Source organism: Lutjanus erythropterus, chromosome 11 (genome assembly GCF_056507025.1).
Source record: "Lutjanus erythropterus isolate fLutEry1 chromosome 11, fLutEry1.hap2, whole genome shotgun sequence".
NCBI classification, from domain to species: domain Eukaryota; kingdom Metazoa; phylum Chordata; class Actinopteri; order Lutjaniformes; family Lutjanidae; genus Lutjanus; species Lutjanus erythropterus.
The window spans coordinates 11,802,909-11,817,318 of record NC_139327.1 but is presented as its reverse complement, the minus strand read 5'-3'; the positions used below and the strand labels follow the sequence as shown (position 1 = coordinate 11,817,318).

Here is a 14,410-nt window from a genome sequence, read left to right as displayed (position 1 = left end):
TGTGTTTTTATTGCCTTAGACTGAGCCATTTAGTATGCCATGTTGAACCGCCATGTTTCTACAGCAGCCCAAAACAGATAAACCAAACACTGTCTTAACATACAGCCTCTTGGAGTTTTGCAGCCACTGTGGGCTCTCTTACACCAGGGGTCAGTAATCTGCAGCTCCAGAGCTGCATGCATCTGTTTTGCTCCTCACCGGTGTCTCCCTGTGTCTTTGTCACAAAATTATATGGAAATATAAATAGCATTTCTTTTTTTGTTTTAATTTTCATTAATATTTTTGTAGACCTAGAATGATTCTTACCAGTTGTAAAAATATGTAGGCTGTATGCCAAATAAAAAATGACTTTTAATATTTCATAAACTAAAAATGTATATCATAGTCTTCATCTATGGCTCTGTGCCTTTCTCTCTAAAGTTTGCCGGTGGCTAGTCATGAATCTCCATATTCTGGCTATGGATGCCAAATCCTAAAACAAACAAACAAACAAAAAAAGATGTGTCAGAGGAAAATGCAGCTGCAGTCTCAGACAGATTATTTGGGGCCAAAAAATGTCTCTTTTCATAGTAAAGGTTGCTGATCGCTGTCTTACACGTGTCAAAGGAGAGGGTGAAACGAGGCGTTTGCAATCTGCACACTCACAGCTGGACCCCACTAAATTATAAACACTGGTCCTTTAAATAATCAGAAAATATTGAAATATTTTTGTCAAGTTTCAGTGCCAACAAATGCAAAAATGCTATGCTGGTGTAAAATGTCAAGAAAAGTAAAATTGTTTTCATATTTATTTTGACTGTTTTTAACTGTTGTCAGCATGGATGTATAGATGGCACTGATGGTCCACCATTTTGATACACACTGATGTATCTCAACAACTGCTTGATTGATTGTCATGATATTTTGTACAGACATTTAGTCCCTCAGAAGGATCAATTGTAATAACCTTGGTCATCTCATAAGCCAGTGGTTCCTAAACTTTTTCTTGCACACCCCCCTTCAGAAGTAAAAAAAAAAAAAAAGGTCAAAAAGGGATTCAAGTTGAATTTTAGTTAAATGAAGGTCAGCTATACTCTATATTTCTACTCTGGTCATCCACCGCCCCCCCTCCTGCAGTGGCTGTATGCCCCGCCTGGTTTGGGAACCACTGCTGTAAAGGGGAAGGTGAGGTGAGTTGCAATGTGCAAACTTACCGCTGTGCCACTGAATCTTACACACTGGTCCTTTAAATGCAGAGCCACTGATGTGACTCATTGTCTTGTTTATTTTGTGGAGGTGCATTTTTGAACTCTGTTTCACAGTTTTTACAGTTTTCATATGGGGTATTTTAAATGGGAAATGTAATTTAATACAGTTTTCTTTTGCCAAATTTATATCAGTCATATTTATCACAGAATTCATTTTTATTTCTGTCGTGATGACTTCATTTCATCCTCTCTTTGCCGAGACTAATTTTATTAAGCCTAAATAATTTGTGTTTCTCTGAATTCTGGTTCAGTCCAGTGCTTCATTAAGCTTTTTTGAAGCCACTCATATGGAAATACAGCTGTATGCTTCCTGTGTGTGCAGCCCCACTCTCTGTCACTCTCACGTACACACACTCATGAACCAGTAGTGCTGGCAAACATTTTAAAGTGGGTGGGTGGTGGTGGTGGTGGGGGTCGTGCAGGAGCAGATCAGGCTTTTAACATTTCCAGTTTACTTTATTCTCATCCACCAGTCAGTGTTCCAGTGCTGAGAGATGAAGTGGGGTGGTGACTGGAAAATTAGTGCTATCAACAGACCACCACTCCACCCCATCCCCACTTATGCCTCAGGCCTGGGACTGGGGTCGAAATGTTGGGGAAGAGTGAAAAAGGGGGGTAGATGTGGGTGGGGTTGGTGGGGTTGGTGGAGTGCTGTGGGGCAGGGGTATCTGGGTAGAACAGAGAGCATGGAGGGGTGGGAGAATGGTAGGTGGCAGTTTGATTGGCTGGTGGGCTACTATGCTGCCTAATTATGTACACAGAGACACACATGCACACGCCTGGCAATGACCACCATCTTTCTCTAGACGATATGACAGGAAATCTTTACCTATTGAACTTTCAAATTAAGAGCCTGCAACAATGTTACTTAAATAAAAGTATATTTTTTGTTATTGATTGATTTAACACAGCAATGGATCAGTCTGCAGCCTGTTTGTTGAGGCTTTTACATTTTAAAAGTGATAACCATTTTATACCTTTTTAAATTTGTTGTAAGGTTGATTTGTCTTTAGTAAAATACATTATGTTCCAGTAAATTATTTCCATTCATATCTGATTCATATTCTCTACATATTAAGTTAGTAGTTGATACCAATACCAGTGCATTTAACAATTTGATACATGATAAAAACCAATAAAGAAAAAAACCCAAAAATGGTATTGTGTATTTAAGCATAAGGACAACAAGATTGTATCTAAAATACATTGTTAACGTAAGGTTAACATGAATTGCATTTAATTATTTTAATAAATCTGGATGTTTGCCTTTAAGGTGCATTGAAAGGGGGAAACACTACTACATCTTACTACCATGCTACAGACAGAAGGCTCCATTTGCGTCCAAATGTGCATCTAACGTTTAGCATAAATGAGCCTTTACTGTTTTTCTTTTGTTAAGGCGTACCTGAAACTGCAGGTTCCCTTGTCTCCATCTTTACGTTTTGTTGTTCTTCCACGCTGATAGGCGCTCTTCTTCTTCTCTGGCATTTAACAGCAGACTGAGACATTTGTGCTGAGATGCTGCTTCAGTCAGGTCCAGAAGAATTGCATGCCTGGTGCTAGGGTTGGCAATGTCTACTGAATTGGCATATGACGGAGTCTACGCTGAAACATCGTGATGGACGTTGTCTCGTTGCTGGGTTTAAAAGGGTCTGGTCTTCACACCAATTGCACGCAACTTAGTTGTGATGTGAACAGCAGCAACAGCCTCTTTTTATTTTCACTCTATGGCAACTCTGAGGTATCACACTATCTCAAATATAAGAAACTTTTAAATCACCATGTTATGATGGTAGAGGACTCAGTGGTCAATGACTGTCAGCCATAATGATGAACAATGGCATTATCCATCGACCCAACCCCACCAGATACTGTAGAAAGAATGTCACAATGTTGGCATTGACTACTGAAGCATCAGTTCTTGTGTCGGTTCTCTAATTGTGTGTAGATGGTTTCATTATGTATACACCAAGTCCGTAATGTTTTTATCCACTTGACTTACCCAAGTAGAAGATGTTTTATTAAATGCATAGAATAAGGCTTATTAAGGTGGCTCATTAAGTTGTGTTTGAGTAGAAACAGTGAGTGAATAATCAGATTTCCTGTGGGAGTCAATGGTGCAGAAGACCTCTAACTCAAATTTGACTAAGCCTAAAATATGCCTCTGAGCATCAGGCAGCAGCACAGTGGGCCGCTCACAGCGTGATCACATGCACGATCAAAAGCAAGTATTGATTTTAGGCTTTTTTGTGTGCTGTAGCCCATATTTTTTAACTGTACTGAGTAATGATGTATTGGTTTTTTTGTGTTGCACCCAAATTAGTTACACACTCATGTGATTCTTTGAAAAAACACTGTACGAGTTGATTTTAGACCTGACCCGAGGGTGATCCCACACACAGTGCACCTTCTTTCCTGAGAAAACCCAATTTCGATACAGAGACATTTGAAATTATGATGGCCTGAAGTCTAGATCTTATCCATTCGCTCAATCCACCTGCTCAGCCTTTATTCCATCACACACACACACACACACACACACACACACACACACACACACACACACACACACACACACACACACACACACATACACATACACATACATACCATACAGGACTGTTGCTAATGTTGACCTTTATTGAGACTGAAGCAGTGCTGGTGTGTTGAGCTTTTTGTTGTGTTACAAACAGCCAGACTGCTTCTCCCCCTCAACATCTGCAGCAAGACTGGTACTACAACTGCTCTCACCTGAACCAACTGTGCGAGCTGCTCAATTGTGTGTGTTGTGTTTTTTTCTCTATGTGTGTGTCAAAGGGTTGCAGAGACAGTTTGTAATGGCCCTTTTTACTCCACAGCTTGACTGCCCATCAATATTTCATAAATGTATGTTTGTGACGCTCCAGGAAGACTAACATGCAGCTTGGTGTGTTTGCATATATGTGGTGTGTATTGTCTATGTGTGTTGAAGCATGGCACGCGTGTTTTCTTTGTTTGGCTCTGCCCCTTGAATGATGAGGCATTTAGGAGGGGGAGGTGGGCAGCTAAAAACACCCAGAAGTCAGGTACATGCACACACAGAAATGCACACAATGGCAGAGCTATAAGTGTGTGTGTGTGTGTGTGTGTGTGTGTGTGTGTGTGCGTGTGTGCGTGCATGTGCATGTGTGTGTGTGTTCGTGTGCAAGGGAGAAACACCCTATTGTCCCAGATTTAAGACAAAGGGTGATGTGTAAGGCTGTACAGTAGATGAATCTATTTTTGATGAAGTGCCACTCACCAACACGGTGTTCTCCTCCATCTGCTTGGCTTTCCCTGTACATCAACTTGAGTGTGTGTGTGTGTGTGTGTGTGTGTGTGTGTGTGTGTGTGTGTGTGTGTGTGTGTGTGCTGTCAAAATCTACAGTCTGTGCATGTTTTTGTCATGCCAGTGTGATTTTTCTCCTTTATAATGACGCATTTATATTCATTAATAACCCTGACATACATTAACACATGCAGGCTTACATTAAATGCCTTGACACACAAACACACAGATAATGACCTCTGGCTAGATGAGTTCTGGGGGTGCCCTGTCGTTTGTGTGTGTGTGTGTGTTTGTGTGTGTATGTGTGTGTATCCTCCAGCTGGCATGGCTCTGGAGCCAGACAAAGAGCGGTGCTCGGGGCCCGGTGCTCTGCCTGTGGAGGGTGCAGGAGGAGGAGGGGGAGTCCCTCCTCCTGTCAGCCTTTGTGTCCTAATTGAAGTTTTTCTGCCTCTCAACCCTCCCATCTTTCCTCCCCCATGCTGGTTAGAGGAGGATGAAGGGGGGGAGAAGGAGGAGTGTGGACCTGACAAGGGTTTGAGGGGAGGGGTTCATACAAGGCTTTGTTGCCGCTGGCACGATGATGCTCGTCTTTAATGTAGCACATGCGATCACAAACACAGAGATAGTCGGGCCTGATGAAGAGAAAGAGCGCTGCTGTGTGGTGAAGCTGTCAGCTGTGTCCCCGGCAACAGGACGCAACAGGAGAGCTAATGTGCCAAATGAGCTAATGTGCCCATTAAAACCTGACAGAGATAATTTGAAAAAAAATAAAACAGACAATGAATTTTTTTTAATTATGTAGTGAAAAAATGTTGATTTGTTTGCTTGCCTAACTTGATGAAAATTGACTGGAATCTAATTTCTGTATGTTGAGGTTTTCAAAAATGTGCTTATGTCATTGTTTAAATCCAGTCATTGCCAGATATTCCAACAAAAAAGCTTTTATTATTGGATTTAAAGGTCCAGTGTGTAATATTTAGGGGGATTTATTGGCAGAATATGAACAGAAATTGAATATAATACCCTTTACACCTAAATTAGAATGTATATATGGGTCTTTTAAATGCTAAAAATAGGATTGACTCATTTCCCATTGCCAGTAGATAAGTTTGCATTCCTTATTTCCTTGTGTCACCCAGAAAAGCCCAGGCTAAACTAATTTCTGTACAGAAGAACAGAGAAAAACATTTTTAAAAGTCTCTGTGTATTCAACTCTGTGTACTTTTGTAGCAGAAACTTTGAGGTTTCTGCCTTATTTTACTGTTTTATGCTTGCTTTTATTGTGAAGAATTAAGGACTTAAGATGACCGTGTGTCAGTTAAGAGACACACCCTCAAGCGGGTGTAAAGTCTGTGCTGTGGTGGGCTGAAAAGTCAAACCAATCCAGCACATGTGAATGGAAAAAGGGGCAAAAGAGTGGCAGGGCCAGAAATTTGCGTGTCCACCTGGGTGATATGTTTCCATCTCTGCCAATTGGAGCTAGAGCTGATAAATACCCTTGACTACTGCAGTCACTTGGCCTGGGAATGAATGCTGATTGTACCGTTCACCACTGAAGACAAAAGCCAGATGTTAGTGGGCGTTAGTGTTTTGTTGTCTGGTGTGAAAGGGGCTTAATATTCATAAGTGTGTTTTCATTAGTGTATAATTGCTTGAAAATAAAAATGACTTTGTTGTCATTACCTTATCTACAGAGGGTGCAGGTCCTCTTTCACAGAGGCTGCCATCTTGTACTGCCATCTTTCTACAATACCCCAGAACAGAAAAACCAAACACTGGCTCTAGATACAGCCTTTAGCATATTTTGCACATTTCTCCTTTTTGGTTATTTGTCCTACATACTAGGAAGGGGAGGGTGAGGCGAACAGTATTCACTTAGTTCTAAATTAGAGCCTCAACAGCAGATGCCACTAAATCCTGCACTGGTCCTATAATCTTGAGGAAGAGACTGTTTGCAGTGAAGGAGAATAACTAATGGGGTTGAATGATTTGAGAAAGATATTTTTCTAATCAAAGGGTCATTTCATTTTCTTTCAAGAAAAATCAGCCATGTAGTTGTGTTTTCCATTTTATCAGTACGTTCGGTATTGTGTCAGCTGATATATCAGTATTCAACACAGTCAAACCACCTTTCTACAGTTACCACACACACACACACACACACACACACACACACACACACACATACACACACTCATGTCTGAGCGTCTCTTTCATGTTCTTCCAGTATGTGTGTCTGTGAGTAGACGAGGGGGGCAGAGCAAGCGGCCAACAGGAACAGAGGATGGGAGCAGCTTAAAACGTGACATCTGAACCAGTCATTTTCTAACTGAAAGACTGACTTTCTCTGTTTCACACACAGCAGCTCATTGTTGTGTGTGGCAGTCAAACGGCAGCGATCTCGAGCTGATCATGTTGTGCATTTTCTACTGTCACGCTTTCAGAAGCCATCTCTTCGGGCTGGTTTCTCCTCACCTGTGAACATGTAGAGTGTGTTTTGGAAATCTAAATAGATATGGCCTGCATTCTCATGATTCATTACAGTCAGTTTCCTGTGTTAGAATAGAGCTAGATCAAAAAAGCTTGTAAGTACACTGGCCCCCTCGGCCTGGAACAATGTACAAAAAGACTTTACATTGTTTTGTCAGTTTTAGAGCGTCTTCACACGTAAAGATCTGATTCTTCAGTCAAACCAATGTGACGATGAAACATTTTCAATTTCAATTTTCCAACTGTTTCGGTTTGCATTCACAAAGGGAAAAAGTCAAACCAGAAATTATGAACACAAGTCTTGTGCTGGAAATGATTGGTCTTACAGTTGGCGAATAAAAAGACAACAGACGGCCCAATTTCCACCTGGATATCATAAATCAAAGAGCACAGTCAGGTTTTGTTCATGTTGGAGTTGATCTGGAGCGTATATCAGCAGATTTTAGAGGGCCACAAATATTAACCTCCTGTAAGAAAAAACAAGGCTGGTGTGAATCCACACTGAAAGAATCTAGTAAATGGTGCTCCTGGCCAATAATTATGGTTCTAATCATAACTTTTTCTTAATTTGGATAGATTTGTAAACTCAAATACCTGTATATGTCTCTTAACTAGAAACTGGTTATAGTCTTTTGTAGTGTTATAGTTGCCTTCATCTCTTTACGTTGCTTGTTATTTGTATGTTTTGTTACTTGACTTGGGTGGTATCTCTTATTCATATCTTCATTGCTGACATTTTACTACAATATACTGTATTAAGGTACTATTTGCGTAAACCACCTGACTCGACTCTACTCCGCTGTAGGCTGTACTCCCTTAGCATAGGCAGAGCTGATCGTCATAGCAACGCTGTTCTCGCTGTTGGGAATGAACACACGCTCAGGAGCTTTGCTTTGGTCTGAGAAGCTGCAGCTTTTATTTGCAGACAAACTGAAACATACACTGTACATTTACTGCCAGACTGACAACTTCACTGCTCACCCTTTGCTCTGCTCAGTGCGTATTTGCCACCACAGTCAGTGGTTAGTCTGCTACTCGCCCTCTTTCAGGCTCATCATTAAGACTTTATCCAAAATACTCCCAGGGCAAAGGTTTTTTTTCTTTTTTATCATTTAGTCCTGTAACTTTCTTCCTCAGATGCCATGTTTAGAGAGACTGACCTCTGGTGGCATGTGCTGCACACTACTATATATCATCTCAATACAGCATCTCCCTATCACTTTAATAGACAGACATGTCTATTTTTGCCCGTATTAAAAATCATACTGTCAGGATTTCTTAATATCTTAATACCCTTATTCTGTAATACCTTTATTCTGCCTAAGCTCTATTATTATGACAATGTTTCACTGTTGCCTTCTTGGTAAGTTATCTCCTGAAAAAGACGTAATTTTAATTTTAAATTTCATTATCAGTGAGACTTTTACCTGTTTAAAAGAGAAGACAAAGCAAAAGAAAAGACAAGCAGATGAGGATAGAGGAGGTAAGCGTAAGAGTCAGGTTTTTTAAATGCACTTTACAAGAGGGCAAGGAAAGCGCTTGAACTACCACGCTACAAGAGAACAGATCAACTAAAACACAGAGATAGAAAGACACTGAAAGTAAGTCTGACAGCGTAAAGAGAGACATTTGACACAAGCCTCATTGGTACACAGTCATTATGCATTGCTACTGAATTTCTGCCTCTGACTGAGAGAGAGAGAGAGAGGGATGGCAGGAGTGAGAGAGGGAGAGAACGAAGCTGAGGAGCCATTCGCGCAGAATCGAGAGAGAGAGAGAGAGAGAGAGAGAGAGAGAGAGAGAGAGAGAGAGAGAGAGAGAGAGAGAGAGAGAGAGAGGAGGGGTGGATGGGAGTGAACGAGCAAGCCAAAGAGAGAGAGGGAGTGCTTCTCCCTTCCCCTAGCAACGGTCGGCGGTGGTCGTCTCCAGCCTGTTGTTTTCTCTCTTGCTGTCACACACACACACAGACACACACACCGCTCTCTCATACACTCCTTCTCCTGCTCGCCAGCTCTCTTGTCCGCCTGTTGGACCCCGGGGTGTCTTTTGACATTTTTCCCAAATGATTCTTTTTGCTTCTTCCTGCGAGATGAAGGCTGTTTTTCAAGGATAAGGAAAAAAGCAGAGAGGCAACGCGAGAAGCAGCAACAGAAAAGGGACAGAAGAAATCAGAAAGAGTGACTGAGACAGGGAGAGAAAAAGGAGGATGGAGCCCCTCAGTGCTCGTGGCCTGCCCCGGCTGTCCTGGATCGACACCCTCTACAGCAGTACGTATCCGTCCATCCAGCTATTTACTCCTCTCAACACATCGTTTCCCATTTATCTGTGTGTCTTTGCCGTTTTGCCCAGCAACCCCCTCCTTCTCCATCTCACGGGCTGCCCGTTCGCGTTACAACCAGAGCCAAATGCACACAGAGAGCACTTTGCATTTTCTCTGGACTTCCAATTAACGTGCATCACTGTGGCTGTCCATAACAAGACGCTCAACCCCCCCTCCACGCTCCTCCTTTCGCCTCCGTTCATCCATAGTAGTAACAACTCACAGTGTTTGCTGTTGTGAAGCTTTTCGCTGGCTGTTAGGAACTGAATCAGGGGAAAGCCTGAAGAAATCTAGAGTGGGAGAGTGTGAGTCATGCTTACAACCTGGAGGTAGAACTTTATGTTCCAACCTATCGAGGACACAAGCTGTCTGATGTTGAATTTTTAATCTGCGCTTTATTGTTGTCTTCATGCTGTGCCTGAGACACGGTCTGACATGTCTACTGTACACTGGGTCACTTTGTTAGTTAGCAGCGCTCCCAGAAACAATAACGAGTTAGAAACAAGTACATCTGCTTTTCCTCCAAAATTAGTGGACCTTGAGATTTTTTCTTTTTTTACTACATAAAAGCAACTTTTTCCATAAAAGGAATATTTTAATGAGGGTGATTTACATAAAGCAGAATATGAACAATGGTTTTTCATGCCTTAATTCAGAGCAGTGAGCGTATACTTTGCAGTGATTATACATATCCCATCAGGCGCAGCTGTGATTCCTTGTTGTGTACTGCTGAGATGCTATGTGTGTGTGTGTGTGTGTGTGTGTGTGTGTGTGTGTGTGTGTGTGTGTGTGTGTGTGTGTGTGTGTGTGTGTGTGTGTGTGTGTTTGGGAGTTTTGGGCACATGACACAGCCTTTTGGGATTTGCTCTGCTGTGTCACCATTGTTACCATGGCTTAATCTGCAGAGACGAACAGAATAGGAGAGGAAGAGGGAGATGGGCTGGTAGTGGTATTGGGATTTTGGTGATACAGAACGAGAAAGAAAGAACCGAAGTACATACATGATGTGTGTTTGGTGGGCAGCTGTTACATGAGTTCTCAAGAGAGGTCTAAGGACTGTCAAAAAGATACCAAAAGCAGCTACATATTGTCATAATGTTATTACACTGTACAGTCAGAGGTCTGTTCATTTGGTTAATTAAAAGTAATAACTTCAGTGTATGATTATGTACATTATTATATCACGTTTTTACTGAATGTGGTGTGAAACTGAATAATTGCAAGATAAAGTGTGTGTAGTTGTGGTGTGAGAGTTGAGATGCACATATTTAGTATGATGGTGATCTGCTGTTTCACTTTTAGAGAGAGTTAAAAAGAATAGTGTGAATATTTGGGAAATAATCTTTATTACTTTTTTTGCTGAGTGTTAGATATGTCTGTACTCTAAATATGAAGCCAGACTCAGTTTTCAGCTTTAGGCTTAGCTTAAAGATGGACAGCTGCTACCACGGCTCTGTTTAGAAGTAAAAAAAAAAAAAAATCTAGCTGCCAGCATCTTTTATAGCTTGCTGATAAACATGACCACGTTTGTTTTTTACTCCATAAACCAAAGTGTAAAAAACTAGCAGTGAATAGTAGTGAATTTCTTGTTCCAACATGGTGACTTCCAGGTCTCCTCTTGCTTCCAGTAACAACGCAAAACAGGTCTTTTAAGTGTCTACATATATTTTTTTTTTCTTAAACTAACGGTACACAGGAAAAGACTAGGTTATTAGCAGTTTGGTTTTGAGAGTTTTCTACTATTAGTTATTGTTTCCTGTCGTGTGTATTTTGATAGTGGCTGACAAGAGAGATTGAAATGGCAGACTGAGTGAAGGGAGATTATAAAATTTAATAAGAAGAAAAGATGAGCGATCAGAGCCTATAGATCTAATGTTAACAGCTTGCTTCAGCCTGTAAATGTTAGCTTACCTGTTTTACACAAACTCAGGGAAAAAGTTTAATTTTTTGCTGTGCTTGGTCAAAAAAACTTAAGCACACAGTCCCAACGTGAAGGTTCACCATCTTCTTTTGTGTGTTTGTCCTTAAATTCTTTAATGTGTACGACAGCCAAAGTCCTCCATCAACTCTGTTCACAGTGTATAGAGTATTATTCACTATACACCCAAAGTGCCATTGTAATTATTAGACGGCAGACGTAATTTTTAATAATCACTCCCACTGAGTCCATTGAGTCCATTAACACAACAGCCAAAACCACAGTCAGTCAGCGTGACCTATTAGATAACATTGTAAAAGCCTGCACAGCCAGTAGTGCTCAGCATGCAGTAAACATGCTAGCAGATTAGCTGACTAGTGGTAGTGCTAGCTTGGCTAACCCCGTTGGTCATGTGACCCTCGTCTTGCAGGTGCTAGAATTCAAGGCTGCCTTTATGCTAAGCTAAGCTAAGCTAAGCTAATTGCCTGTTTGCAACAGCGTCATATTTAGCATACAGGCATGAGAGTGGTATCAATCTTATTGTCATGGTTTCTTTTCTTTGTTTGATGGTGTGGCAATGCTTTATGCTGTTCTGTTATTTCAGTGAATAGCACTGGATTATATCAGCACTGAATTTTCACTGCATACATTAGTCCACTTTTGAGAAATGGATCAGGTCAGTGTGACGGGATGATAATTAAATTTGATCACGGGGGACTGTATACTTAGTCTGTGTGTACTATTTTAATATTGCTATTTTGGCTCTGGCATTGCTGCAACCAGAAACAGAATACATCATAACTTAACACCTAATGTGCTTTCACACATTTGAAATTCAGTGAGAGGCTGAATGTGTACAATAGGAGACGGACTATTACCATTACAACAGGCTCGATTCAGGCTTTGCTATCAGCTCTTCTGACGGAAAAGGGCACGATCCTTTTGTGCACCTGTCATTTCATCATCCTTCTGCTTCCCCACCATCCTTTATCCAGCACTTTGTCTGCCTGTGTGTGTCTGTGTGTGCGTTTCGTATAAGTAAACTGGTATGTCAAGGGCCACTGAACCGAACTCACTTCCTCCACTTGGGGGAATAAAAATACACCACTACTTCTGTGAGCTTTTCCAGGGCCAATGTTGAGCACACTCCTTCAGCATCACTACGCCGACCCTGAAACAGCCCATTCACCAGTTCACAGGCTGGAGCACATCAGCGCACGGCAGACCTGACTGTGGGAGATGACTCATACCTGGTTGTAAATGGTGTGTGACGACCCAGTCCCGCCCTGCCTACAGTGTAGTGGAGTGCAGTTTGGTGGATTACCAGGGTGTAATTGTATCCTCTGTCTTCAGCCACTGAAACTGTGTTAATGGCTCAATGTTAAGCGGTGACCACACATCCTTAACTCCCTGAGTAGAGTGGGAGTGGATGCTCAAAGCCACAGCCGTCTTGTTCCCCCAAGAGGCTGAAGTCTTTCTGTTCAGCTCCACTGTTTGGCCACAGCTGATCAAGGCAACATGTCCTACATACAAACTGCAGAATTAAATAAAGAGAAAGGTGCAGAGGGGTATGCATTCACATCAGTGCAAGTAGACAAAACACACTCCTAAACAAAATCACTGCCCAGACCTCTCATCAGTCATCCTCTGCCCCATTTGTCCAGTCAGCAGCGTAAGTGGTAGACTCCCAGGCGGCTATTAGTGTTTTTGTGTGTGCGTGTGCATGTCAGTTACAAATACTTGAACACAACCCTCTTATTTTCCCTCTCATCCTTTGCTTTTCCACCTCTTTTTTTGTCTTTCTTCTTCTCTTGATCTAAGTGGCTCCTAATTTTTTGAGTGTGTTTCACCCATGATCTGATTTTGGAAGCATTTTGGTGCCGCCATTGTCTCCATTTTCTGCCTGTAACCAGTTCATCATCGGTTAATCCTGTATTGTGTATCATATTTCTTTGTTGCTTCAGTGGTTTTTGCACATTGGAAGGTGTCTCTGACAGCTGTTTTGTACGTCTGTCCTTCACCACTGAAAGCGTGTTAATTTGTGTTCCCTTGTTTGCACCAAATTGAGACTAACGATTATTTTAATTATCATTTAATCTGACGATGCTCATCACAGTTCCCCAGAGCCCACAGTGCTTCAAATGGCTTCTCTTGTCCACCCAACAGTCCAAAACCTATAGACTGTTCATTTAGTGCTGTATCTTTGTAACGTTGGCTCTGGTGTGATTGCATCTCTGTCAGAAGCTTTGTATTTCAGCCTCAAACTGTAATGTCTTTTTTGGAGACGTGGTAAAATAAATCCAGAATGATACATTTGTTGTTGTTAGCATGTTGCTAGCTGCCCATGGGCAATCCCAAGATGCCTTGGATTGAGTCTGTCGACCAATCGGTGTTCCTGACTTATGTGTGACAGCACTGATCCGTAGGTGTATTAATAGATCCATGTGCTGATCTCAACATGAGATTGATCCTTCAAAACAAAATTTGCTGTGATCACAGTAATGAGCTCAATGATGAGCTGTGGGGGGCGTCATACCCCTAAAATCAACTAATTGATGAATTGACCAGGCCTAATCGTTGAAGCTCTAATTTAGACTCATGCTGACATGTTGGGTCAGTATAGGCTTTATAAAAAATATTAAACAGGAAAGTGACTGTTCCTGAGCTCCTGTATGTGACTATTCAAGGGCATGTTTGCCTCCAAGCCCATAATTCCTGCACATAAATTGCAGTGTTGTCACCATCTCCACAGCTGGAGTGGCAGACTGACTTCTGACTCTTTCAGCGTGTGCTGTAACCTTCAGAGAATTAGCCAGACTTCTCTCTGGCTCGCCACGTGATGCTTAAACAACATCAAAGGAAAGCTAGATTATGTAAGAGCCAGAATATGGGCATTTTGGCATGGCAGAGTCAAGGTGGCACGTGCACATGCACGCATGCACGTATGTCAAAATGATTTTCCCTAATCCAAGTCACAGTGAGGAAGGCTTGAATGTGTGTGCAGCTCTGAGGGAGCATTAAAAAATAAATCTATCCCAATTTCTCTACATCCTGGCAGTGCGCTGGGGAGGCTTGAGTTCAGCCCAGCAAGCCTGGCTAAAATACCGCTGTGTGAGTCAGGGCGGGTC

General features: G+C 41.8%; 1 protein-coding gene across 2 annotated transcripts in view; it reads left to right on the top strand.

Moving 5' to 3' along the window:
- Positions 1-14,410, top strand: part of abr (ABR activator of RhoGEF and GTPase) — a 186,086-nt gene that overhangs the window by 23,586 nt on the left and 148,090 nt on the right. Inside the window, exon 1 of one of the 2 annotated variants that reach the window (XM_084730805.1) lies at positions 8,935-9,311. The exons of the other annotated variant lie outside the window; for it this stretch is intronic. Coding sequence (XP_084586931.1) covers positions 9,251-9,311 — 61 coding nt within the window. The 5' untranslated portion in view covers positions 8,935-9,250. Of the gene's footprint in view, positions 1-8,934; positions 9,312-14,410 lie in introns of those variants that run through there. 2 annotated transcript variants of the gene reach the window in all.